This window comes from Pristiophorus japonicus, chromosome 1 (assembly GCF_044704955.1).
Source record: "Pristiophorus japonicus isolate sPriJap1 chromosome 1, sPriJap1.hap1, whole genome shotgun sequence".
Classification (NCBI taxonomy): Eukaryota; Metazoa; Chordata; class Chondrichthyes; family Pristiophoridae; genus Pristiophorus; species Pristiophorus japonicus.
The window spans coordinates 505,794,786-505,822,664 of NC_091977.1; the positions used below are offsets into that span (position 1 = coordinate 505,794,786).

The window sequence follows — 27,879 nt, forward strand, 5'->3', positions numbered from 1 at the left end:
ATTTCCTCTGGTGAGGGAGGCCAGAACAAGAAGGCATAATCTTAACATTAGAGCTTGACCATTCAGGGGTAATGTCAGGAAGCTCTTCTTCACACAAAAGGTAGTGGAAATCTGGAACTCTCTGCCCCAAAAAGCTATTATTAGGTTAAAATTCGGGAGCATCTATTTTTGCGCGTCTCACCCACAAAGTGTTAATAGCCCGCGTTCAAATGGTGAGGCCCGAGGAGCCCCGGACTTTGGGCCTTGGACCTCATCATAATGTAGATGGCACTGCGGTAGGAGCCCGCACTCGTTAATGCTCCAATTTCCAATTTCCAGGTAGTGAGCGGGTTGGATAGCGGGGGGTCTGGAGGAGGAACGGGTGGACTTTGGAGTCAGTGATCGTGGTTCGGTGGGGGATCTGGTTCGGAGATCGCAGGCCTCAGGACTACTGTTTGTACTGTTTGTGGGGGTGCGGGAGAAAAGAGTGGGGACGGGTGTTTGGGAATACTATCAAGGGGAGCTAGGAGCTCGGTGCCAGCGGGGAGATTGGGGGAAGACTGGAGGTCAGAGTCAGGAGGGAGAGACCGGAAGCGCCGGTGAATATGGTATTTACTTTTTTTTAAACTTACATGGTGATTAGCGTTGGCTTTCCTGGAGACAACCAGCACAGGTGCTGGCTGCCTCAAGGCAAACCAAAGTTGCAGCAGGGGCCAGAAGCAGGCATTAGGCCCCACATTTGCATGTGCAAATACGCTAACACCTGCTTCAGACATGAGTAAAGGACGCCTCGTTTGTCCTTTACCACGATGGCGTCCTGCGCAATTCCGGTCAGAAGTGTGCGCAAGCATCTCGGACCCCATCCTCGATACTTTTGTGGCTGCGTAGCGCCCCCAAAAATGGGCGCTACATGGTCCAATTTCGCTCCCATTGAGTCGAGGTGAATTGAAAATTTTAAGACCGATGTTTGTTAAGTAAGTCTATTATAGGATATGAAACCAAGGTGGGCAAATGTAGTTAAGATACAGATCAACCATGATATAATTGAATGGCAGAACAGGCTCGAGGATCCAAATGGCCTCCTCCTGTTCCGATTATTGCATTTGTAGCCAAATTTTCCTTCCCTCGGGCATTTGAATGGATTATAGAAAAAAGATGTGCAGCTACCTGAAGCTGCTGCAGCCACACGAGATCCCGGTCCGAAGGCCTCTCGTGACTGCGCGTCACCGTGCGTGTACGTCAGGACGTGTGCAGGCCTGGAGCTGGAGTCACATGGACAGCCAATCAGGTATAGTATAATTCTCATTCATAGTAATAGGAGTTTCATAAGTCCAAAACTCCTATTACTATGAATGAGAAACACCCCCAAACACCTCACATAAATACACTATAGAAATTAAAGTTGATAGTAATGTTTTTGAAAAGAAAATTTGCCGATTTTTAAAAAAAGTTTTAATTATGGTTTAAAATAAAATGACGGTAGTGGGCAGGGTTTCTAACATAAATATGTATTTTTAAATGTTATTTTAATATGTTTTTGATATGTTTTTGAACTCTTACGCTGGAAAAGTAGGCTATGCGCCTGCTTTCACCGGGCGCAAGAGTTTTTAGGAAATTCGCAGGGCAAGAGATGGGCAAATAGCCCAATCTCTGCCGTGGGAATGTCCTTGCTCCCAATATGTGGGAGATCTGTCAAGCCAGAAACTTGCCAGATCGGAAAAACATTGTGCGCTGAAAACCAGCTTTTCCGGTGCCTTCCCGGGAACCATAGAAACTCCGTACGGACCCGGGGAGGCCGGGATTTCCACGCCAGTGTTCACTTCGCACTTGGAGAGCCAATTCATTCTGGCTCTTTAAAACTCTATCTTACTTCCTAGTGGAAATGGCGGTGGAGATTGCCAACATTATTGCTTCAATGCACAGATGTGAACTGATCTAACAACCTATGCGCACAGGAAAGGTCATAAAAACGTAGAGCACAGAAACATAGAAATTTACAGCGCAGAAGGAGGCCATTTCGGCCTAGCGTGTCCACACCGGCTGAAAAAGAGCCGCACGGCCCTCGGTCAGCAGCCCTAAAGGTTATATAATAAACCTATGCACACCTATGGAAAGACAAAGAGCATTCAACCCAACCATTCCACCTCACACAACTGCGACACCCCTTATACTGAAACATTGTACACTCCACCCCAACAAGAGCCATGTGATCTCCTGGGAGAGGCAAAAACCAGATAAAAACCCAGGACAATTTAGGGAGAAAAAAATCTGGGAAAATTCCTCTCCGACCCATCCAGGCAATCGAAACTAGTCCAGGAGATCACGCTGGCCGTATTCTATTCCCTGTAGTACTTACCATTATATCTGTGCCGTCCAACAAAAGATCATCTGGTCTAATCCCAATTATCAGCTCTAGGTCTCTAACCCTGCAGGTTACTGCACTTTAAGTGCCCATCCAACCATCTCTTAAAAGTGGTGAGGGTTTCTGCATCCACCACTCTTCCAGGCAACGAGTTCCAGATCCCCACAACCTCTGCATAAAGAAGCCCCCCCTTCTCAAATCCCCTCTAAACCTTCCACCAACCACCTTAAAACTATGCCCCCTCATTATAGACCCCTTCACCAATAGAAGTAGGCCCTTACTATCCACTATGTCCAGGACCCTCATTATTTTGTACACCTCAATGAGGTCTCCTCTCAACCTCCTCTGTTCCAGTGGGAGCAAACCCAGCCTATCTGTCCTCATAACTAAGTTTCTCCATTCCAGGCAGCATCCTAGTAAATCTTCTCTGCACCCACTCTACTGCAATCACATCCTTCCTATAATACGGTGACCAGAATGGCACGCAGTACTCCAGCTCCAAAGTCTTATACAATTTAAGCATAACGTCCCTGCTCTTATATTCTATGCCTCAGCCAATAAAGGCAAACATTCCGTATGACTTAACTACCTTATCCACCTGGCCTGCTACTTTCAGGGATCTGTGGACAAGCACTCCAAGGTCCCTTTATTCATCTACACTATTAAGTGGCCGACCGCTTAATGTGTATACCCTTTCCTTATTAGCCCTCCCAAAATGCATCATCTCACACTTCTCTGAATGAAATTCCAATTGCCATTGCTCCACCTGACCAGTAGATTGATATCCTCCTGCAGCCCATGACTTTCCTCTTCATTATCAACCACACAGCCAATTTTAGTGTCATCTGCAAACTTCTTAATCATACTCCCTATATTCAAATCTAAATCGTTGATAAATACCACAAAAAGCAAGGGACCTAGTACTGAGCCCTGCGGAACCCCACTGGAAACATCCTTCCAGTCACAAAAACATCCACCAATCATTACACTTTGCTTCCTACCTCCAAGCCAATTTTAGATCCAACTTGCCATTTTGCCTTGGGCTTTAACCTTCAAGGCCAGTCTACCATGTGGGACCTTATTAAAAGCCTTGCTAAAGTCCATATATACTACATCGTACGCACTGCCCTCGTCGACCGTCTTGGTTACCTCCTCGAAAAATTCAACCCAGTTCGTCAAACACGATCTTCCCTTAATAACTTTGTGCTGACTGTCCCTAATTAATCCTTGCCTTTCCAAATGTAGATTTATCCTGTCTTTCAGGATTTTTTCCAATAATTTTTCCACCACTGAGGTTCGGCTGACAGGCCTGTAATTACTCAGCCTATCCCTTTCTCCCTTCTTAAACAAAGGTACTACATTAGCAGTCCTCCAATTCTCTGGCACCACGCCCAGATCCAAAGAGGACTGGAAAATGATGGTCAAGGCCTCTGCTGTTTCCTCTTTTACTTTGCTCAACAGCCTGGGATGCATTTTGTCCGGGCCTGGGGACTTATCTACTTTCAAAGCTGCTAAACCCCTTAATACTTTCTCTCTCACTATATTTATTTCATCCAGAATATCACACTCCTCCTTGATAGCAGTATCTGTATTGCCCCTTTCCTTTGTGAAAACGGATACAAAGTATTCGTTCAGAACCCGAGCAACATCTTCTGCCTCCACACAAAAATTACCCTCACGGTCTCTAATAGGCCTTACCCTTTCTTTAGTTACCCTCTTACTCTTAATATATTTATAGAACATCTTGCGGTTTTCCTTAATTTTACTGGCCAAGAATTTTGTGTGCTCTCTCTTAGCATTCCTAATATCCTTTTTAATATTGCCTCTTAACTTTCTATATTCCTCTAAAGATTCTATAGTATTTAGCCGTTGGTATATGACATAAGCGTCCCTTTTTTCTTAATTCTCTGCTGTAAGTCCTGAGACATCCAGGGGGCTCTAGAATTATTTCTCCCAGCCTTTTTCTTTAAAGGCAATTGTTTGGTCTGAGCAATTAGAAAGATTTCTTGCATTATTGCAGAAAGAAAAACAATTCAAAACAGTTTTTTCTTTTAATTTCCATTTTGATCCTGCATTGTTGGTGAAGATCCAGCTGTGCCATCACTCTACTCTGCACATCTGGAACTGAAATGAAGATGACCATGTTTACACTGCAGGATAGGATCTGCAGTATGGCTTCACTTGGCAGATCTAGCAATATTTACTCTGAGAATGCTGGCCTCAGTGGTGCCATGCAGTAGGAATTGCCTCTCCAGGATGCTAAACCTGGTGTGTGGATGCACCTTTTACAGATTGAACCTCTAAGTCTAATATACATTGCTGAAGGAGCACAGTCCTCAGCTTACCCAAAATGATAGCATCATCATCATCATAGGCAGTCCCTCGGAATTGAGGAAAACTTGCTTCCACTCCTGAAGTGAGTTCTTTGGTGGCTGAACAGTCCAATACGAGAGCCACAGACTCTGTCACAGGTGGGACAGATAGTCGCTGAGGGAAGGGGTGGGCGGGATTGGTTTGCCACACGCTCTTTCCGCTTGATTTCTGCATGCTCTTGGCATAACTCGAGGTGCTCAGCGCCCTCTCAGATGCACTTCCTCCACTTATGGCAGTCTTGGGCCGGGGACCCCAGGTGTCAGTGGTGATGTCGCACTTTATCAGGGAGGCTTTGAGGGTGTCCATGTAGCGTTTCCGCTGCCCACCTTTGTCTTGTTTGCCGTGAATGAGCTCAGAGTAGAGCACTTGCTTTGGGAGTCTCGTGTCTGGCATGTGGACTGTGTGGCCTGCCCAGTGGAGCTGATTTGAGTGTGGTCAGTGCTTCAATGTTGGGAATGTTCGCCTGAATGAGGACGCTGATGTTGGTGCGCCTGTCCTCCCAGGGGATTTTTAGGATCTTGCAGAGACATCGTTGGTGATATTTCTCCAGCAACTTGAAGTGTCTACTGTATATGCAGGCCGTGATCGTTACCAACGGATTCATCACAGACCCAATCCACGTCCGGACCGGGGTCAAACAGGGTGGCGTCATCGTTCCAACCCTCTTCTCAATCTTTCTCGCCGCCATGCTCCACCTCACAGTCAACAAGCTCCCCCCTGGAGTGGAACTAAACTACAGAACCAGTGGGAACCTGTTCAACCTGCACCGTCTCCAGGCCAGATCCAAGAACACTCCAACCTCGTCGAGCTACAGTAGTCTGCGCAGCTACAGAGGCTGCACTCCAGGACATAGTTGACGTATTTACTGAAACGTACGAAAGCATGGACCTTACTCTAAACATCCATAAGACAAAGGTCCTCCACCAGCCTGACCTCACCACACAGCACTGCCTCCCCCAGTCATCAAGATCCACGGCGCGGCCCTGAACACCATGGACCACTTCCCATATCTCGGGAGCCTCCTATCAACAAGAACAGGCATTGACGACAAGATCCAACACCACCTCCAGTGCGCCAGTGCAGCCTTCGGCCGCCTGAGGAAAAGAGTGTTTGAAGACCAGGCCCTCATAACTGCCACCAAGCTCATGGTCTACAGGGCTGTAGTAATACCCGCCCTCTTGTATGGCTCAGAGACATGGACCATGTACAGTAGATACCTCAAAACGATAGCACAGCACCGACGTAAACAGAAATTGCTCTATGCTATTTTTAACACAGTTTTTAAGTAAAGCAATCAGAAATTGAGCAAGATATGTAGGCTGTACATTTATAAGAGGTGGATATTGTCTGTACATGGTTTTAAAAAAGGAAAAGAAAGAATTTATATTTATATAGTGTCTTTCATGACACTGGAGTTTCCCAAAACATGATAGCAAATTAAGTACTTTTTAAAACTGTAACTATCATCGTAATATAGGAAACGCAGCTGACCATTTGCGCACAGCATAGTCCCACAAACACAAATGAACTGAATGACCCGATCATCTGCTTTTTGTGTTGTTTGAGGAATAAATGTTAGCCCAGTCATTGACAGACCTGCCCCACAAAGCTTTGAATAGTGCCATGGGATCTTTAACGTTGACATGAAAAGGCAGATGGGGACTCAGTTTATCAGCTCATCTTAAAGGCAGCACCTCCAATGGTGCAACACTCCCTCAGTACTGCACTGAAGTATTAGCATAGATAATGGGCTCAAATCTCTCAAGTGGGGCTTGAATCCACGATCTTCCAACTCAGAATTAAGAGTGCCATCGCTGAGCCAAGGTTGTCTGCCTCTTATAAATGTACAGCATACATATCTTTTTATATTTGGTTGATCAGGCCACTGCATTGCCAGCACAGACTCTCAGGTAAATCCTTACAGAGGACCAGGAGAGGAGTTGATCGGGAGACAGGGTGGTGCGAGCCGGCTTAGAGGAGGGTACTGGTGGCTGCAATCGGAGGGAAGGGATGGGGAAGTCAAGGTTGTGATCGGAGTGCGTGTGTGCAGTGGCCGGCAGTGGCCCACAGTTTTAACGTGCGTTGGGAGGAGCAGTCCAGCTCCTCCCATCTCCCCATTCAACTAAATATTTTTAATAAACTTACCTTTTTGGTGGCAGCCTGATGCGGTCCCTTTAATGTAGACTGCATGTTGGCCGAGCTGGCACCAACTGCCTCAGAGCAAACCAATATTGCAGAGGGGGACTCAAACAGGCATCAAGTCCTCCAATTGCATTTGCAAAGTACCTAACGCTTGCTTTAGGACTGTGTTCTGGACACCTATTTTTTTGCCTATACCAATATGGTGGGCAATGTACCTCTGGCTCGTAATGAGTGTGTGCTTCCTGCCAGCCATATTGGAAGCTTAGTGCCTGAAAAACAAGCATGGTGCCATCGAGTTTCTAGGCCTGAAAATCTGGTAAAACATACATGATTGGTCCCAGTATTTATACCATTTGGTAGTGGCCTCTCGCCAGGTGGGAACTACATTGTTCCATAGGTTTTTATTTAAAAAAAGAAGTTTTGAAACATTTCAGTCTTCCAACTTTTAAATTGGCCTATATCCAACTCGCTCAGTTTATTTCACACTGCATTTTGACACAAAGCAGCTTGTCCCAGTCTAGTACTTGTTTCAGATGATTGAGCTAAACACAACAGAAAATCCTTGCCATCAAAACATCTCAGTCAAACGCCATTTTAATTGGAAAATAAATTAGTTACTTCGAGGAAACACTACACACTTGCTGAGGTAAAGGGTCGAAGACTCATAAAAATATAATATATTGCAGTTGCTGCCTCTTTTCCTCAAGTCTTCTACTTGTCAGCCAAACGCAGGTGTAATATGAAGCAGAGCTCTTTCACACACACAATGCAAGCTGGATGGTGCTTTAGGAGACATTGTCTGGCAGTTGCTTGTGGGTTTTCCATCTTAATAGATTTGAAAGCATAAGTTGCTGCTGCAGCTTCTTGCCTGCTTATTCCACAGTATTGCTTCTTTCTGATCCCGGTGAACAAACGTTGGCAAGTGACCGCACCACCCACGCTGTCTATTGGTAGTGCCTTTCTTCATCACCAGCTTACCTACCGCAGGATAATTGAGAGTCGGCCCAAAGAATCCCATGGGTCCCACATTGACACTTTGCGTGGCCCCTGCACACTCCCGGCCAACAACAACTTATATTTATATAGCACCTTTAACGTAGTGAAACGTCCCAAGGCGCTTCACAGGAGCATTATGCGATTAAAAAAATCTGACAGCGAGCCGCATAAATAGGGCAGGTGACTAAAAGCTTGGTCAAAGAGGTATATTTTAAGGAGCATCTTGAAGGAGGAAAGAGAGGTGGAGAGGTTTCTGCAGGGAGTTCCAGAGCTTGGGGCCGAGATAATAGAAGGCACGGCCACCAATGGCAAAGCGATTACAATCAGAGATGCTCAGGAGGGCAGAATTAGAGGAGTGCAGACATCTCGGAGGAGGGTTGTGGGGCTGGAGGAGATTACAGAGATAGGGAAGGGTGAGGCCATGGAGGGATTTGAAAACAAGGATGAGAATTTTGAAATCGAAGCCTTGCTTAACCGGGATCCAATGTAGGTCGGCGAGCACAGGGGTGATGGGTGAGCGGGACTTGGTGCGAGTTAGGACATGGGCTGCCGAATTTTGGATGACTGCAAGTTTACATAGGGTAAAATGTGGGAGGCTAGCCAGGAGTGCGTTGGAGTAGTCAAGACCACACTTGATCAACTCTGCTGGGCAGACCACATAGTTCGCATGCCAGACACGAGACTCCCAAGGCAAGCGCTTTACTTGGAACTCGTCCACGGTAAACGAGCCAAAGGTGGGGAGCGGAAACCTTACAAGGACACCCTCAAAGCCTCCCTGATAAAGTGCGACATCCCCACTGACACCTGGGAGTCCCTGGCCAAAGACCGCCCTAAGTGGAGGAAGTGCATCGGGGAGGGCGCTGAGCTCCTCGAGTCTCGTCGCTGAGAGTATGCAGAAATCAAGCTCGGGCAACGGAAGGAGCATGCGGCAAACCAGACTCTTTGCCCATCCTTTCCTTCAACCACTGTCTGTCCCACCTGTAACAGAGACTGTGGTTCTCGTATTAGACTGTACAGCCATCTAAGAACTCATGATAAGAGTGGAAGCAAGTCTTCCTCGATTCCGAGGGACTGCCTATTATGATGGAGTAGTCAAGACTAGAGGTAACACAGTCATGGATGAGGGTTTCACAGGCAGATGATCTGAGGCAGTGGTGGAGACTAGCAATGTTACGGAGGTGGAAGTAGGTGGTGTTAGTTATGCCACGGATATTTGCACGTAGAGATATGACTTGCTTCAGTCATACTCTGCAAGCTCTGAATAAATGCAAGTGCTCAAAGTAATCTTTAAAAAAAACTCGAAATGCAACATAAATTACAGAGAAGTTGTTTGTTGAGCTAGAGACTTAAAAGGAACAACCCATGACTCAACCAGCATAGATCCTCATACTTAGTGCTCCTGAATTATTCAGTCTGCACGACTCAATGCTTTATTTTCTAGAACCAACGTGCTTCGTGATGGTTTCCTATCCAACCTGGATGTGCACTCTTATATACAAGTAGCAATAGGCCATTTAACTCAGAGCATGCTCCCTCCATTTCAAATAGTCATGGCAACTGGAGTTTTTTGTTTTAGTAAACAGAGCCTGCACTATGTGAATATACTTGCCTTCTCATCCAATCTAGACTGAGGAAATGAAGGGCAGATACAAGGCAAGTAATCCAGTCTAATTATCTTGAATCTGCAGCAGAAACTCACCCATAATTCAGCCGTAAGTTGACAATACCACTCGGAGAAGCCATAAGAATGGCTGGTGTGTAAAAGGGAAATGCCATACTGATGCACGAAAGGCCAATTATTTTGTGAGACTTCAGAAGAAAGGTTTAAAGGCACATTGTTGGAACAGAGCAGATAAAACTTTACTCTCCGAATCTGGAACGGCTTCATGCTGACACTAACTGCAAACCCTAAATAGTGTTTGATTTGATAACACTTTTGCTCAATCTTGCTCCTGTCTCCTGAGGCTGATAACTGATGCTGGGGAATGGTTCCATGGGTACTGGTAATGCCTCTCTGGTGCCGAGTCATCATGGGTTTTTGACTTTGGGTGACAGTGAAAAATGAGTGTCATCGCACCAGCTGTCCATTGTACATTTCTCCTGAAAATCATGGGAGGTGTACAATGGGTGTCTGCTCCGACATCACCCTACTTACACTATTGCCCAAAGTCAAAATACCCCCAGAGAGTCTAGGCAGCTAGTGGCAACAAGCTACTTGACTATAAGAGACAAAGAATATATCATAGATAAGCTCGATCCTGTCCTTCCCCCAACAACGAAACAACAGGGTCTTCCAGGAGGAGTTACTAGATGGTGACCAAGTTCAATTTATCCCTCCTCTTGACCCAAGGCCTGAGGCCATTGTTGTTACCCCCCACCCACACCCTCATTGTTATTCAATGTGAGACCAAATAACTAGAGATCTTCCTAGTCTGTGTGGCTCGGTATCAGCTGCAAGCAACAGTTCATCGATCAGAAAGCCTTCATGCAGACTCAACATTTCTCAACCCTAAATTATGGTGCCAGCTTCAAACATACTTTGGGATATGTATATTATTGGATATGCAAACCTTGCATCTATATAGCGCCTCTCAAACAGATCATCCCTCGGCACTTTACAGAGGTATGAGAAAAATAAGTACATAGTCTGATTTTGTTTTATTTAAACATTTTACGTCCACTAAAATTTCCCCCGCCCTCTCATCTGCAAGAGTAGCGTTGCACACAGGATAGATGGCAGGCTCCTATCCTTGTATCAGATGATTGAGCAATAGTGCGATCAAAATATATCTCAGTTACTGATGCAGGGCAAAATTCTAACATACATGCTTTACGCCATTTGTAAGTTCATTTAAATACTTGCTTTTTAAACTGGTTTTGTTTTCATTTTCACCCCTTCAATCTGAATTTGTACTTATTTTTGAATGGGGTGACTCTTAAACTATTTCTTCTTCTTCCCTTGCATTTAATGCAGCACTCCTTTCTCTCAGATCCAACCCCAACATTGTCATTAAACTTGCTAACAAGGGTGGCGTTGTTGTTTGTTTGGCAACCGACCTCTACCTTGGAGGTTGAACGCCTACTCTCTGACACCTTCTTCTACCTCCCCCTGATCCATGACCCCACTCCCGAACATCAAGCCATTGTTTCAATACGGTCACTGACCTCATCACCTCTCGAGATCTTCCCTCCACAGCCGCCAACCTCATAGTCCCCCAACCCCACACAGCCCGCTTCTACCTCCTTCCCAAGATCCACAAACAGGACTGCCCTGGTTGACCCATTGTTTCAGCCTGTTCTTGCCCAGAGAACTGATTTCTTCATATCTTGACTTTTTTTTCTATATTTGTCCAGTCTCTTCCCACCTACATCCATGACTGTTCCAATGCCCTCTGCCATTTTAACAGTTTCCAGTTTCCTTGCCCCAACCATCTCCTTTTCACTATGGACAACTACTCCCTCTACATCCCCCACCAGAATGGCCTGAGGGTGCTCCGCTTCTTCCTTGAACAGAGGCCCAACCAGTCCTCCCTACTATTTTTAGTTCCATGGTTTTATACATACATGAATGGCTCGAATGACATTCCCCAACCTAGCAGGCCCAAAGATAATGGAGCAGCAAGTTAGTTGATGCTATGAGGGGAGATGGGTGGCAAGAGTTTCCTCTGCATGAAAACCATGATAGCCAGCCACACAAAAGCTACCAGTCCAAGCTACATAAAAACCAACAAACCAGGCTGCATTAAATCCAACAACCCAAACTGTGTAAATGCCCATCAAAGCATGCTGCAACAAGTGATAATGACAATGCCTCAAAAACGACAAGAATACTCATTCAAATTTTATTTTATTTGTAAGTCTACTACTAGTGTTATAAATGAAATGGCCTGCAGCATGATACTGCAGTAACTCCACTTGTCCATAACCCACTCATCCAAGATTACAGCCTCACAGGTGGAGACCACAGTAATGGATCTGATTTATATTTTCTGTATTATAAAGAGGATTGTTTCTGAACAATTCACCACCAAAACTAATCCTTGATCCAGTAAAGTCTCGGATTAGCACACAAAAACATATTAAAATAAAATTATGAAAACATATTTTATTGTTAAAAACCCTCCGCACTATGGTAAGTTTATTTTAAGGCATAATTAATAAAACTTCTTCAAAAATCGCGAAAATATGTTTTTTACATAAGACATTATTAACTTTAATTTAAATGAATCTTAAATATTTTCTATTTTTTATTGGTGTTTTGGGAGGGTTTCTCATTCATAATAATGGGAACTCCAACTTACGGAGTTCCCATTATTATGAATGAGAAAATACTGTACCTTGATTAGCTGCCCAGAGCATGTAACTCCAGCTCCAACTTACGGATGTCCCTACAAGCACGGGCTGCGATGTGCAGGGAGAGGAGGCCTGTGGACCAGGATCTCGAGCGGGCACAGCAGCTTCAGGTAGGTGCGCATTTTCTCTCTAAAATCTCGTCGAACGCCCGCGGGAAGGAGAAAGCGGGATTTCTAGGCCAATAAGTTGATTTGACAGATTGCTGAAAGTAAAGGGCTATATTGATCTACTTTCACTTTCGGAGATGTTGTGATAATTTTTTCTTATGCAGCTAAAGTATAAGTAAAGTATAAGCTAAAGGAAAAAGCTGCATCAGTATTCATTGGATTAAAATACAGTGGGGTAATTTTGACTTTGGGCAATAGTATAAAATGGCTCTATATCTCTCCTGATTTTCACTTTCATTGAGGGAGACCAGAATGGGGTGCTCATACAGGAATTGTGCAGTTCTATCAAGGTACATTCAGGGACGGATACAATCTATTCCATGAAGCAGTGAGTTGTGAGATCTGCAGAAAGAACTCTGGAAAAATTAAGCTAAATAAGGCAGCATGGTGGGGAGGGGAGAGCAAGGTTTAACAATAAGCAAGCAAGCTGCAGGACATAGAACTGCAACGCCTGTAAAAAGAGATCTCATATGTTCAGATTAAGAAGCATTGAAGTTTGCTGCTTGCGAGTGCATTTTCACTGGAACAGTACAGGTTTGTCAGGGTGCACTGACACGCACAAGGAGATATGGATTAGGCAATTCAGTCCATTTAATTTAGTCCATTTTACTTTGAGTACAGTAAGGGAAACCACTATCTGAATATTAGGAGAGGTTGGACAGTAGATATGTTGGACTAAAACATTGGAGTGACTATTAGAGATGAAAATATTTAAATTGTGTCACAAAACTCAAGATGCAAGAGCTGGAAGATTTGGTTTAATGTTGAAATAAATTTGGTGTCTTGCAAGGAGAAAAAAGATTTGCATTTATAAAGCACTTTTCACAACCTCAGGACATCCCAATGTCACTTACAGCCAATGAAGTACTTTTGAAGTGCAGTCACTTGTAATTTAGGAGACGCAACAGCCAAATTGCACACAGCAAGCTCCCACAAACAGAAATGTAATAATGACAATTTAATCTGTTTCAGTGCTGTTTGTTGAGGAATAATTATTGGCCAGGACACATGGAATTACAGAATCACATAGCACAGGAGGCGGCCATTCAGCCAACCGTGCCTGAGGTGGCCCTGTGAAAGAGCTATCCAATTAGTCCCATTCCCCTGTCCTTTCCGCATAAGACTTACAAATTTTTCCTCATCAAGTATCTATCCAATTCCCTTTCGAAAGTTACTATTGAATCTACTTCCACCACCTTTCAGGTAGTGCATTCCAGGTCATAACAACAGTGCATAAAGAAAATTCTCCTCATCTCGCCTCGGTTTTCTTGCAGATTACATTAAAATTGCTCTCTGGTTACTGACCTTTCTGCCACTGCAAACAGTTTCTCCTTATGTACTCCAGCAAAATCATTGAATCATAGAAGTTTACAGCACGGAAGGAGGCAGATTCGTCCCATCATGCCAGCCAACAAGAGGCTATGCAGCTTAATTCCACTTTCCAGCTCCAGGTCTGTAGCTCTGCAGGTTACAGCACTTCAGGTGCACATCCAAGTACTTTTTAAATGTGGTGAGGGTTTCTGCCTCTGCCACCCTTTCAAGCAGTGAGTTCCAAACCCCCATAACTCTCTGCATGAAGAAATGTCCCCTTAAATCCCCTCTAAGCCTTCTACCAATTACTTTAAATTTATACCCACTGGTTGTTGACCCCTCTGCTAAAGGAAATAGGCCCTTTCTATCCAATATATCTTGGCCCCTCATAATTTTATACACCTCAATGAGGAATCCCTCAGCCTCCTCTGTTCCAAGGAAAACCAATCCAGCCTATCTAATCTGTCCTCATAGCTAAGATTCTCCACTCCTGGCAAATCTACTCCTCGTAAATCTCCTGTGTACCCTCTCCAGTACAATCACATCTTTCCTGCAATGCAGTGACCAGAACTGCACGCAGTACTCTAGCTCTGGCCGAACCAGTGTTTTATACAGTTCAAGCATAATCCCCCTGCTCTTGTATTCTATGCCTCGGCTAATAAAGGCAAGCATTCTGTATGCCTTCTTAACCACCTTATCTATCTGGCCTGCTACTTTCAGGGATCTGTGAACACGCACTCCAAAGCTCCCTTTGTTCCTCTACACTTCTCAGTGTCCTACCATTTAATGTGTATTCCCTTTCCTTGTTAGCCCTCCCCAAATGCATTACCTCACACTTCTCTGGATTAAATTCCATTTGTCACTGTTCTGCTCACCTGACTAATTGATTGATATCTTCTTGCAGTCCACACCTTTTTTCTTCATTATCAACCACACAGCCAATTTTAGTATCATCTGCAAACTCCTTAATCATTATAACACCACTTTTTAAAAAAGGAGGGAGAGAAAGCGGGTAATTATAGACCAGTTAGCCTGACATCAGTAGTGGGGAAAATGTTGGAATCAATCATTAAGGATGAAATAGCATCACATTTGGAAAGCAGTGACAGGATCAGTCCAAGTCAGCATGGATTTATGAAAGGGAAATCATGCTTGACTAATCTTCCTGAATTTTTTGAGGATGTAACTAGCAGAGTGGACAAGGGCGAACCAGTGGATGTGGTGTATTTGGACTTTCAAAAGGCTTTTGACAAGGTCCCGCACAAGAGATTGGTGTGCAAAATCAAAGCGCATGCTATTGGGGGTAACGTACTGACATGGATAGAGAACTGGTTGGCAGACAGGAAGCAGAGAGTCGGGATAAACGAGTCCTTTTCAGAATGGCAAGCAGTGACTAGTGGAGTGCCGCAGGGCTCAGTGCTGGGACCCCAGTTCTTTACAATATACGTTAACGATTTGGATGAAGAAATTGAGTGTAATATCTCCAAGTTTGCAGATGACACTAAACTGGGTGGCAGTGTGAGCTGTGAGGGGGATGCTAAGAGGCTGCAGGGTGACTTGGACAGGTTAGGTGAGTGGGCAAATGCATGGCAGATGCAGTATAATGTGGATAAATGTGAGGTTATCCACTTTGGGGGCAAAAACACAAAGGCAGAATATTATCTGAATGGCGGCAGATTAGGAAAAGGGGAGGTGCAATGAGACCTGGGTGTCATGGTTCATCATTCATTGAAGGTTGGCATGCAGGAAAGCAGGCGGTGAAGAAGGCAAATGGCATGTTGGCCTTCATAGCTAGGGTATTTGAATATAGGAGCAGTGAGGTCTTACAGCAGTTGTGCAGGGCCTTAGTGAGGCCTCACCTGGAATATTGTGTTCAGTTTTGGTCTCCTAATCTGAGGAAGGACGTTCTTGCTATTGAGGGAGTGCAGTGAAGGTTCACCAGACTGATTCCAGGGGTGGCTGGACTGTCATATGAGGAGAGACTGGATCAACTTGGCCTTTATTCACTGGAGTTTAGAAGGATGAGAGGGGATCTCAGAGAAACATATAAGATTCTGATGGGACTGGACAGGTTAGATGCAGGAAGAATGTTCCCGATGTTGGGGAAGTCCAGAACCAGGGGACATAGTCTTAGGATAAGGGGTAGGCCATTTAGGACTGAGATGAGGAGAAACTTCTTCACTCAGAGAGTTATTAACCTGTGGAATTCTCTGCCGCAGAGAGTTGTTGATGCCAGTTCATTGGATATATTCAAGAGGGAGTTGGATATGGCCCTTATGGCTAAGGGGATCACTGGGTATGGAGAGAAAGCAGTAAAGGGGTACTGAGGGAATGATCAGCCATGATCTTATTGAATGGCAGTGCAGGCTCGAAGGGCCGAATGGCCTATTCCTGCACCTATTTTCTATGTTTCTAAGGGTCCAAGTTTCTGCCTGAGTTGCTCCTGTTTTTTTGGAGCAACTGGTTTAGAATGGAGTATCTTAGAAATTGGGGTCGGAGCGGGAGCTGGGGGGGTGTCGGGAGTTGGGGGGCAGGGGGGAGCGGAGCGGAAGCTGGGGGGGTCGTCGGAGCAGGAGCTGGGGGGTCCGGGGGGGGAGCGGAGCGGGAGCTTGGGGGGGGATCCGGGGAGGAGCGGAGCGGGAGATGGTAGGGGGGAGCGGAGCGGGAGCTGGGGGAGAGGGGGGGGTTGGAACGGGAGCTGGGGGGTGGGGGGGTGTCGTAACGGGAGCTGGGGGGCGGGGGAGGCGGAATGGAAGCTGGGGGGCGGGGGGGGAGCGGAGCGGGAGCTGGGGGGGGAGGGGTTGGAGCGGGAGCTGGGGGCGGGGGGGGTTGAGAGAGCCAGCTGGAACTGGAGCAGGAGCTGGACGAGGGAGGTGCAGCCTGATCCTCGCAGCCCCAGTGAGGCCATTCGGCTAGGGCCAGGGGCTGCGTGCTTCGGGCCCTTCCCACACAGTTTTGGCGCCTGGATCTATTGCACAGGCGCGCCCACTGTAGTGCGCCTGTGCAGAGTTCCCGGCACTGATTTCAGCGGAGGGACCTGGCTCCGTCCCCCACAGCTCGTGCTGCGTTGCGCCGGGCTGCAAAGGACCTGCAGTGAGCCGGAGATTCTGCAGGTATTTTTTGGCGCACTTTCGGGCTCGAAAAACGGGCGTCCAGGTCGGGACTGCGCCGTTCTAGGCAAGGCCCAAACTTGGGCCCTATGTTTCTATACCCCTTTATATTCAAGTCTAGATCATTGATGTACATCACAAAAAGCAAGGGACCGAGTACTGAGCCCTGCGGAACCACACTGGAAACATCCTTCCATTCACAAAAACACCCATCATCAACCATTACACTTTGCTTCCTGCCCTTGAGCCAATTTTGGACCAAATTTGCCACTTTGCCCTGGATCACTTGAGCTTTTACTTTCATGATCAGTCTGCCATGTGCGACCTTATCAAAAGCTTTGCTAAAATCTATATACACTACATCATATGATTTTCCCTCATCCACCCTCCTGGTTACCTCCTCTCAAAATTCAATCAAGTTTGTCAGACACGACCTTCCCTTAACAAATCAGTGCTGACTGTCCTTGATTAATCCATGCCTTTCTGAATGAAGATTTATCCTGTCCTTCAGAATTTTTTCCAATAATTTTCCCACCACTGAGGTTCGGCTGACTGGCCTGTAATTACTTGGTCTGTCCCTTTCTCCTTTCTTCAACAAAGGTACTACATTATCCTTCATGATTTTGAACACCTCTATCAAATCTTCCCTTAACTTCCTCTGCTCTAAGGAGAACAACTGCAGCTTCACTGCTCTCTCCATGTCTCTGAAGCCCCGCATCTCTAGTAACATTGTATTAATTCTCCTCTGCATCCTCTCTCAAGCCTTGATGTCCTTCCTAAAGTATGGTGCCCAGAATTGGACAAAATACTCGAGCTGGGGCCTAGCCAGTGATTTATAAAGGATATGCATAACTTCCTTGCTTTTGTACTCTAAGGCCCAAATATTTACAGGGAGGTGGGGAGCAGAGGTGCAGGCTTGCTGCCAGGAAACCCAGAAATGCTGGGAACACGGAATTAAAGGCAGGACCTCATTAGCATTGTTTTTAATCCCCTTTCCCACCAAGCAGCCAGCCAGATTGAGAATGGTCCCTGGCAATTGGAAACAATTGGGGCATAGGGGGAGTGGGGGGCTCGGATTTCAGCAGCGAGGAAGGAAAGAGGGAGGGAAGGAGGGAGGGAAAGATCGGGGCTTTGATCGTGATGGAGTCCGAAGATTTTTGGGGAGGGTGTGAGGTCACGGCAGCAGGTTTGATTAAAAGGCCTGGAGAAACGAAATGGTACACTTTTAAAGGGAATGCAGGATCAAACAGACCAGGGATGTACGTACACAAATCTTTGAAGGTGGCAGGACAAGTTGAGAAGGCTGTTACAAAAGCATATGGCACCCTTGGCTTTATAAACAGAGGCACACCGGGTCATCCCACAGCGGGCGGGAGAGGGTCGGGGAGGGGATAAATTGGAAAATATGTGAAAACCAACTCCAACCCACTGCAACTGTGCCGACATCCGGTTTAACCTCCTCCTGACCCACAAGCATTGCTCGAAAAAGCACTTACCTTATCAGCATGGACTGGTTGGGCCGATTGGCCTGCCTCTGTGCCATATATCCTATGATCTGGCAGCTCCCACCTCCTTTTAGCTGCCAGGTTTCCTGAGCCCTGGGAAACCCGGCACACGGCCGTTGAATTCAAATGGCTCCCAAAATGTGAGGAGCGGAGCCTCATTTTAATATTATAATTATGGACCTGCCTCTCCAGAACGAGTTACTTGGGAGTCCCCACACTCGCCGGGGTTAAACCGGATGTAGGCACAGTTGCAGTGGGTTGGAGTTGGTTTTCACATATTTTCCAATTTATCCCCTCCCCGACCCTCTCTCGCCCACTGTGGGATGACCCGGTGTGCCTCTGTTTATAAAGCCAAGGGTGCCATATGCTTTTGTAACAGCCTTCTCAACTTGTCCTGCCACCTTCAAAGATTTGTGTACGTACATCCCTGGTCTGTTTGATCCTGCATTCCCTTTAAAAGTGTACCATTTCGTTTACCTCGCCTCTCGTCATTCTTTCTACCAAATGCATCACTTTGGACGACTTTTCACTAAACTACATCTGCCACGTGTCTGCCCATTTAACCAGTCTGTCTACATCCTCCTGAAGCCTGTTACTATCCTCCTCACTGTTTACAACAAAGTTTCGTGTCACCTACAAGCCTGGAAATTATGCCCTATAGACTCAAGACCAGGTCATTCGTATATATCAAAAGCAGCAGTGGTCATAATACAGACTACTGGGGGAATGCACTGTATGCCACCCACCAGTCTGAAAAACAACTGTTCACCACTACTCTCTACTTTGTCTCAGCCAATTTTGTATCCATGCTGCCCCTGCCCCATCAATCCCATGGGCTTCATTGTTAATATTCTTTTATAAAGAAATGCCATGGGTTCTTTTACATCCACCTGAGAAGGTGGCCGGAGCCTTGATTAAACATCTCATTCAACAGATGATACCTCGGAGTGCAGCTCTCCCTCAGCACTGTATTAGAGTGCCAGCCTAGATGTTGTGCTTATGCCTCTCGAGTGGGACTTGAATCTACAATCTTCTGACTCGGAGGCGAGTGTGCTGCCACTGAGCCATGGTTGATACTTGGGACAATGGTGCTATATAAATGGATTCTGAAATTTGGATTGGATAAGACATCAAAAATATCCAAAATATTTTACAGTTTAACTTCATAGTTATAGTACATTTCTGTAGGACTCAAAAGTATTAAGCCCTTCCATGTGTATTTAGTATAGTAATTTAGTTGTTAATCTGCTGACATTATGTGCAGTATGTACATGAGATTTTTTTCTTAACATGGGGTGAAATTCTAATCAAAATTTATTTGAAGTAGGACCAACACTGACTTTCTAGCTAACCATTTATAATTTACCAATGCAAATTATGAATAAAAATCCATTTTCGATTAAAGCCCAACTCAATGATATCCCCAGGAGATCATTAAGGCAATTGCTGGTTGAAAAGGAGTCCTGCACTGAAATATGAATATTGTGTCTTAAACTGAAAGTATGTGAGATTTTTTTTAAAAATCTACTTAGAAATCAGGCTGGATAAACGGTACCACACTTACTGCAACCAAGATTCTTTGAGGGAATGGAAAACAAAAAAAAGGCATGCAGGTTTAGAGGCGAGAGAGAAACATAATTTTATGAAAACCGGAACACAGTTTCGTAGTGAAAGCTTTGGCAGACACACAATGGGCTGGAGAAAGGGTTAGTATCGAATAAGAACTTTGCATTTCTCCACTTACCTGTCTGAGATAAGGAGTATCCATAGCGATAGAAACCGTCAACATCTTGGTGTTTCCTGTAGTCTATTGACCTCAGTGATTGGCTTCTGGAATTATAGCGTCCATATGCTATGGCAAGGCAATGGCTTGTGTAAATAACCTTTGCTTTCATTTTAAGCATATTAAGGATTACAATTTTACAATGCAAATCACTTAAAGCAGAAGAATTGTTGGACTAGGGCAGGCCTCTTCCCCAATTTAAGGCCACAGCATTTCACCCTGGCTAACACCGATTTCGAAATCATCTCCAAAAAATAAATCTGAAGCTGCTCTGCATTTCCTTAAATTGAAAAAAAAAATCTTCTTTACTACGGACAATTGGATTCTTGTCTTTATGGCAAGATTATTGGCGACTGAAGGCTTGCGTGTCTGAGAAGAGCAGAATTGATCACAACCGTGTCAAGCCCAATTCTGGTTTGAGCCAATTTTTCAGATTGTGGGGCAACTAGCATTGAGGCCTAGTTCAGGCTCCCAGGATCTGGAGTATTTTGCTTTTTAACTTGAGAATTGGTGCCCGGTGGAAACTGCTGGGAGATGCAGAAGAAGAGGATGTGTTCTGTTAAGACTATGTGCTAGCTGTTTCACAGATCACATATGCTGGACAAAATAGAAGAAAATGCCTCTTTTATGGGTGATCCTTCTGATGTCTCTGGCCTCCAAACCCTGTCTCTTTCTGTTGCAATTTTTCTTATCTATTTTACCAATATGATTCTCCTAACTTTCTTTATATCTAGAGGACTGGAGTACAAGGAGGTAGAAGTTATGCTGTAGCTATACAAAACCTTGATCAGACTATACCTGGAGTACTGTGAGCAGTTTTGGCCACCATACCACTCCTCCAAGGATATATTAGCCTTGGAGGAGTGCAGTGTAGGTTTACCAGAATGACCTGGACTTCAAGGACTAAGTTACGAGGAGAGATTACACAAATTAGGGTTGCATTCCCTAGAATTTAGAAGGTTAAGGGATGATCTGATCGAAGTTCTCAGGATATTAAAGACTACAGATAGGGTAGACAGAGAGAAACTATTTCCGCCGGTTGGGGAGTCTAGGACCAGGGGGCATAGTTTAAAAATTACCGCTAGACCTTTCAGGAGTGAAATTAGGAATCACTTCTACATGCAAAGAGTGGTGAAAATTTTGAACGCTCTTCCGCAAATGGCAATTGATGCGAGATCAATTGTTAATTTTAAATCTGAGATTGATAGATTTTTGTTAACCAAAGGTATTAAAGAATGTGGGGCAAAGGCGGGTATATGGAGCTAGATACAGATCAGCTTATTGAATGATGGAACAGGCTGGACAGTCTGAATGGCCTTCTCCTGTTCCTAGGCTCTTCTAAGGTCAACATACGCCACCCTATATATTTTCCTGCCTACTCCACACTGCTTTGAAAGAAAAGGACTGCACACTATCCTACCCTAACATTTTAATCCCAGAACCTCAAAACAGAGCCTTTGAACCCCCTCCCATGTAGCCTTCAGCACTTTAAAACCCTAGTTTGAGATTACCTATTCACGGCTTCCTGATTTAGTTTGACTTTTCTTTTTCTCCTTTTAAGCTTAGTATTATCCTGCACTATGAATCTTACCTCTTCACCTCAGGTTCTCAGCAAAATAAAATGGTGGTTCATTATCCTTAACAAACCCCGATTTCATTGCGGCAAGCAAATAGAACTTAATTAGGTCAACAAAATGTGGCGTGTTTTGTTGTGGGCTTCCAACATCAAGAAAAGGGTGGGTGAAACCTGAATTGATGCACAAGCTCCAACTCTACTTATTCTTTCACAGGATCTCTATCCTATGAGAATCTTTGCCTCTTTTTCTTTCCTCCTACAACCTTCAAGCTTTTAAAACTAAGCTTGGTGTTACCTACTTCATGATTTATTTTATCAACCTTGAAGTCAAACTTCTCATCACTATTACTAACTGATTATTATCTGAACATAACACGATTATGATCTGAACACTTTGGTGTGAAACAAGCTTTTAAGCTTGTAATACAAGAAGCTGGGTGTCATCATCGGTTAGTTTCCTATATCGAATTGCTTCAGCGGGTGCCATACAGAATCAGTTTAAGTAACTTCAATCCAATACATAGAAACAAGATTTCAGCAGGAAATTACCCCAAATTTAGCACGAGCTGGAACTAAGCTGATAATGTCACTCAGAGAAGTCATTAAGATGGCTGGTGTTGCAAAATGAAGCACTATACTGGGGAGTGATGGGCAGTGCCCTCTAAAATCGGGAACGGAGTAATTAAGAACACAGGACCAGAAGTCAATCATTCAATCCCTCAAGCCTGTTCTGCCATTCAATGAGATCATGGCTTATTTGTATCTTAACTCCATCCACCCAACTTGGCTCCATATTCCTTACCCTTGGCTAATAAAAATCTACCAATCTCAGATTTAAAATTATTAATGGAGCTAGCATCAACTACTTTTTGTGGGTGAGAGCTCCAGACTTCTACCACCCGTTGCGTGAAGATGTGTTTCCCAACTTCTCTCCTGAATGGCCTGGCTCTGATTTTAAGGTTATGTCCCTTATCCTTAACTCCCCACCAGTGTGAAAGGTTTATATCTACCCTATCGATTCCTTTCAAAGTCCTAAAACTTCAATCAAATCATCCTTTAACCTTCCATATTCCAGGGAATACAAGCCTAGTTTATGTAATCTCTCCTCATAATCTAACCCTTGGTGGCCTGGCAACATTCTGGTGAATCTGCTCTGCACTCCATCCACGGCCAATATATCCTTTCTAAGGTGTGATGCCCAGAACCGTACACAGTACTCCAGATGTGGTCCAACTAGGGCTTTGTATAGCTGTAGCAAAACGTCTTTCCCTTTATATTCTATCCCTCTAGTTATAAAGGCTAACATTATTAACCTTTTTGATTATTTTTCATACCCGACTACTACATTTTAGAGAACTGTGCACATGGACCCCTAAACCTCGGTAGACCTGCACTGTTCCTAGCTTTTCACCATTTAACAAATACTCTGTTGGTCCAAAATGGATGACTTCACACTTGCCCATGTTGAAATTCACCTGCCACAGTTTTGCCTACTGATTTTCATAGAATCATAGCATGGTTATAGTATGGAAGAAAGCCCGTCAAGCCCGTGCCAACTCTCAGCGAGTTTCACTCCCCTGTCCTTTCCCCGTAGCCCTGCAAATTCTTCTCCTTCAGATACTTATACAACTCCCTATTGAAAGATAAAATTGAGTCTGCCTCCACCACCTCTCAGGCAGTGCATTTCAGATCCTAACCATCGCTGCGTAAAAAAGTATTTTCTTACGTTGCCTTTGTTTCATTTGCCAATCACCTTAAATCTGTGTCCTCTGGTTCTCGACCCTTCTGCCAATGGGAACAGTTTCTCTCTATCTACCCTCTCCAGACCCCTCAAGATTTTGAACACCTCTATTAAATCTCCTCTTAATCTTCTCTGCTCCAAAGAGAACAATCCCAGCTTCTCCAGTCTATCAACATAACTGAAGTCCCTCATTCCTGGCATCATTCTCGGAAATGTTTTCTGCACCTTCACTAAGGCCTTCCAATCCTTCCTAAAGTGTGGTGCCCAGAATTGAACACAATACTCCAGTTGGGGCCGAACCAGTGTTTTATGCAGGTTCATCATTATTTCCACACTTTTGTACTCTATTCCTCTATTTATGAAGCCCAGGATCCCGTAAGCCTTTTTAACTGCTTTCTCAACCTGCCCTGCCCCCTTCAACGATTTATGCACATATACCCCCAGGTTTCTCTGTTCGTGCCATTTAGTTTATATGTCCTCTCCTCATTCTTTTGACCTTCACACTTTTCTGCATTAAACTTTATCTGCCATGTGTTCGCCCATTTCACCAGCCTTTCTATGTCTTCCTGAAGTCTATTACTGTCCACCTCACTGGTCACTATACTTCCAAGTTTTATGTCATCTGCAAATTTTGAAATTGTGCCCTGGACACCCATGTCCAAATCATTAATAAATATATGATGAAAAGCAGTGGTCTTAGAACGGACCCCTGGGGAACAGCACTTTGTGCCTTCCTCCAGTCTACAAAATAACCACTCACCAATACTCTGTTTCCTGTCACTTAGACAATTTCGTATCCAGGCTGCCACTGTCTCTTTTATTCCATGGGATTCAATTTTGCTGGCAAGCCTATTATGTGGTACTTTGTCGAACGCCTTTTGGAAATCCATCTACACTACGTCAACCGCATTACCCCCAACAACCCTCTCTGTTACCTCATCAAAAAACTCGATCAAGTTGGTTAAACACAATTTGCCTTTAACAAATCTGTGCTGACTTTCCTTAATTAATTCATCCCTATCCAAGTGACTGTTAATTTTGTCCCTGATGATTATTTCTAAAAGCTTCCCCTCTACCGAGATTAAACTGACTGGCTTGTAGTTGCTGGATTTATCTTTACTCCTTTTTTTGAACAATGGGATAACATTTGCAATTCTCCAGTCCTCTGGTACCAACCACCCTTGTATCTGCGGAAGATTGGAATATTATGGCCAGTACCTCCGTGATTTCCGTCCTGAATTACCTGAGCATCCTAGATTGCATCCCATCTGCTGTACAGCCAGCTTCTCCAATACCTCTTCTTTATCAATTTTTATCCTATCAAGTGCCCCCGCTATCTCTTCCTTCACTATGTCTATGGCAGCATCCTCTTCCTTGGTGAAGGCAGATGCAAAGTACTTATTTAGTACCTCAGCCTCCACACATAGGTCCCTAATCAGCCCCACCCCTCCTCTTACTACCCTTTTACTATTTGTATGCCTGTAGAAAACTGTTAGATTACCTTTTATGTTGGCTGCCATTCTATTCTGATACCCTCTCTTTGCCCCTCTTTATTTTCCTTTTCACTTCTTTGACCTTTCTATATATAGCCTACAGCAACCTGACATCTGTCATTTTATCTATCAATGTCTTTTTGTATTTTTTGCTCCCATCTAAACTACTTACTATGCCACCAATTTTTGTCGTCATCAAATTTGGAAAAACGTCTCTCTGTTGTGATTTCCAAGTCCTTAATAATATAGTCAATAGTTGAGGCCCCAGCACAAATCCTTTTGGGACATGAGTCACTTCCTTCCAATTCGAGTAGATACCCATTATCCCTACTTTCTGTCTTCTACCACCTAATCAATCTCCTAAACAGGCCTATCATTTGCCTTCAATTCAATGAGCTTGAATTTTAGCTACCAGTCTCTTATGTGAAACCTTATCGAATGCCTTCTGGAAGTCCATACAAACTACATCCATAGCCATTCCCCTGTCTACTATTTTAGTTACTTCCGCAAAAAAATGAATTACGTTTGTTAGACATGACCTACACTTTACAAATCCATGTTGGCTCTGTCTAAAGAGCTCAAATTTCTCTAAGTGCTCAGTCACACTGTCCTTAGTTATAGATTCCAATAACTTTCCCACAACAGATGTTAGACTAACAGGTCCATAATTTCCTGGTTTCTCTATCTCTCATGTTCCTTAAATAATAGACTTATATTTGCAAGTTCCAATCTAGAGGGACAATTCCTGAATCGAGATCGCTTTAGATCCCTGAAGGTAGCAGGCCAGGTGGATAAGGTGGTTAAGAAGGCATACACAATGCTTGCCAAGGCATAGAATATAAGAGCAGGTGGGGTATGCTTGAACTGTATAAAACACTGGTTAGGCCACAGCTGGAGTACTGCATGCAGTTCTGGTCACCGTATTACAGGAAGAACGTTATTGCACTGGAGATGGTACAGAGGAGATTTATGAGGATGTTGCTGGGAGTGGAGAATCTTAGCTATGAGGACAGATTAGATAGGCTGGGTTTGTTCCTTGGAACAGAGGAGGCTAAGGGGAGACCTCATTGAGGTGTATAAAATTATGAGGGGACTATAGAGTGGATAGAAAGGGCATATTTCCTTTAGCAGAGAGGTCAACAACCAGGAGCCATAAATTTAAAGTAATTGGCTGAAGGTTTAGAGGGGATTTGAGGGGCAATTTCTTCACGCAGAGGGTTGTCGGGGTTTGGAACTCACTGCATGAAAGGGTGGTAGAGGCAGAAACCCTCACCACATTTAAAAAGTACTTGGATGTGCACATGAAGTGCTGTGACCTGCAGGGTTATGGAACTAGAGCTGGAAAGTGGGATTAGGCTGGATAGCCTCTTGTTGGCTGGCGCAGATACGATGGGCCGAAATGGCTTTCTTCCGTGCTGTAAACTATGATTCTGGACGATTATGGCTGAAGCATCTGCAATTTCCTCACCTACTTCCTTCAAAACCCTGGGGTAGAAACCATCAGGTATTGGGAATTTGCCCTCTTTAGTGCCATTATTTTTTCTAATACTGTTTTCTTGCTTACATTGACTTTAGTAAGTTCCGATCCTTGATTCATTTTTAGTTTCCTTGGAATGCCAGGTATATTATCCTCTTCCTCTACAGACAAAGTAATAATTCAACAAGTCTGCCATTTCCTTAGTTTCATTTGCAATATTACCTCCATCTGTTTTTAAAGAACTTACATTACCCTGGACTACCCTGACTACCCTTTTTCTTCTAATATAAAATTGTAAAAACCTTGTGTGTTAATTTTGCTATCCCTCGCAAGATTCTTTTCATATTTCTTTTTGTAGTTCTTTCTTTTTTGTCTTCCTTTGCTGTTCTTTATATCTATCCCAGTCCTCTGGATCTGCACTATTCTTTGCACTTTTGTATGCTCTTTACTTCAGTTTTATATTATCTCTCACCTCGTTTGTCAAGCATTGCTGTTTTATTTGGCAAGTAAAGCTCTTGTCCCCTAGGGTTATATCCTGGTCCTTTATTAAACTAAATTATTTTTTGAACACCTCCCACTGTTCATTTGTAGTTTTACCCAATAACAATTTTGACCAGTTTGCTGTCATTAATCTCTGTCTCATCCCAATAAAGTTAGCTTGCAAGTACATTGTATCTATTGGATAGGACTAGTGACTGTGGGAGCACCACCTCTATCTCCCCTCGGTTCCCCCTACTGTCCTGACTAACAGTCACACTCTCCTCTTCCAGCACCTGCACTTCCCTCTGCACTACATCTGTATCCTGGAGAAAACTATCCAGAAATTCTTCCCCTGCCTATACATGTCGGACTCGGAGCTGAAGTGTTTCAAGATGGAGATATTTTCTGTAGATGTGACAATCCGGGACGGTCGCACTGTCCACAAACTCTCACATACCAGAGCTCCGGCACACTGTTTGGGGGGTAGAGTAAGGGGAGCTTTAGTCATATTGGCCGAAGGATTAATGTTGAATCAGGAAATCGAGAAAATTCCTCTGCTCATCTTTGAATAGGGCTATGCAATCTTTTACATCCACCTGGGAGGGCAGACAGGATTTTGATTTAACGCCTCATTGATAAGCTAGCACCTGCAACAGTGCAGCACTCCCTCAGTACTGTACCACATGTCAGCCCTGATTATTTAGTCAAGTGTCCGAAATGGGGCTTGAACCCACAACCTTCCAATTTAGAGGTGAGAGTGCTGCCACTCAGCCAAGGCTGACACTCAGTACACAAACATTAAGCTTGTTTGTATGACAGTTAAAGGCTAACACCTGCATTCAATTGGCGAAGACAATGTCATATGTAACATCAAGTATTCATCTAGTATTATTGCCAACAGTAATGTTTAGGCTATAGTCACATGGTTTTTAGGAAGGGTAGAGAACACAATTATTTAGCAGCTCTGAAGCAGACTAAGGATTTTAAGTAGCCCAGTATAATTGAATTATAAGGGTCTTTAAAAACATTTT

General features: G+C 44.3%; 1 protein-coding gene across 1 annotated transcript in view; it reads right to left on the reverse strand.

Annotated features, from left to right (window-relative positions):
- Window positions 1-27,879, reverse strand: part of adgrb1a (adhesion G protein-coupled receptor B1a) — a 691,398-nt gene that overhangs the window by 472,037 nt on the left and 191,482 nt on the right. Inside the window, exon 3 of the mRNA XM_070888471.1 lies at window positions 20,043-20,150. Within this exon, the coding sequence (XP_070744572.1) occupies window positions 20,043-20,150 (108 nt within the window). The remainder of the gene's footprint in view (window positions 1-20,042; window positions 20,151-27,879) is intronic.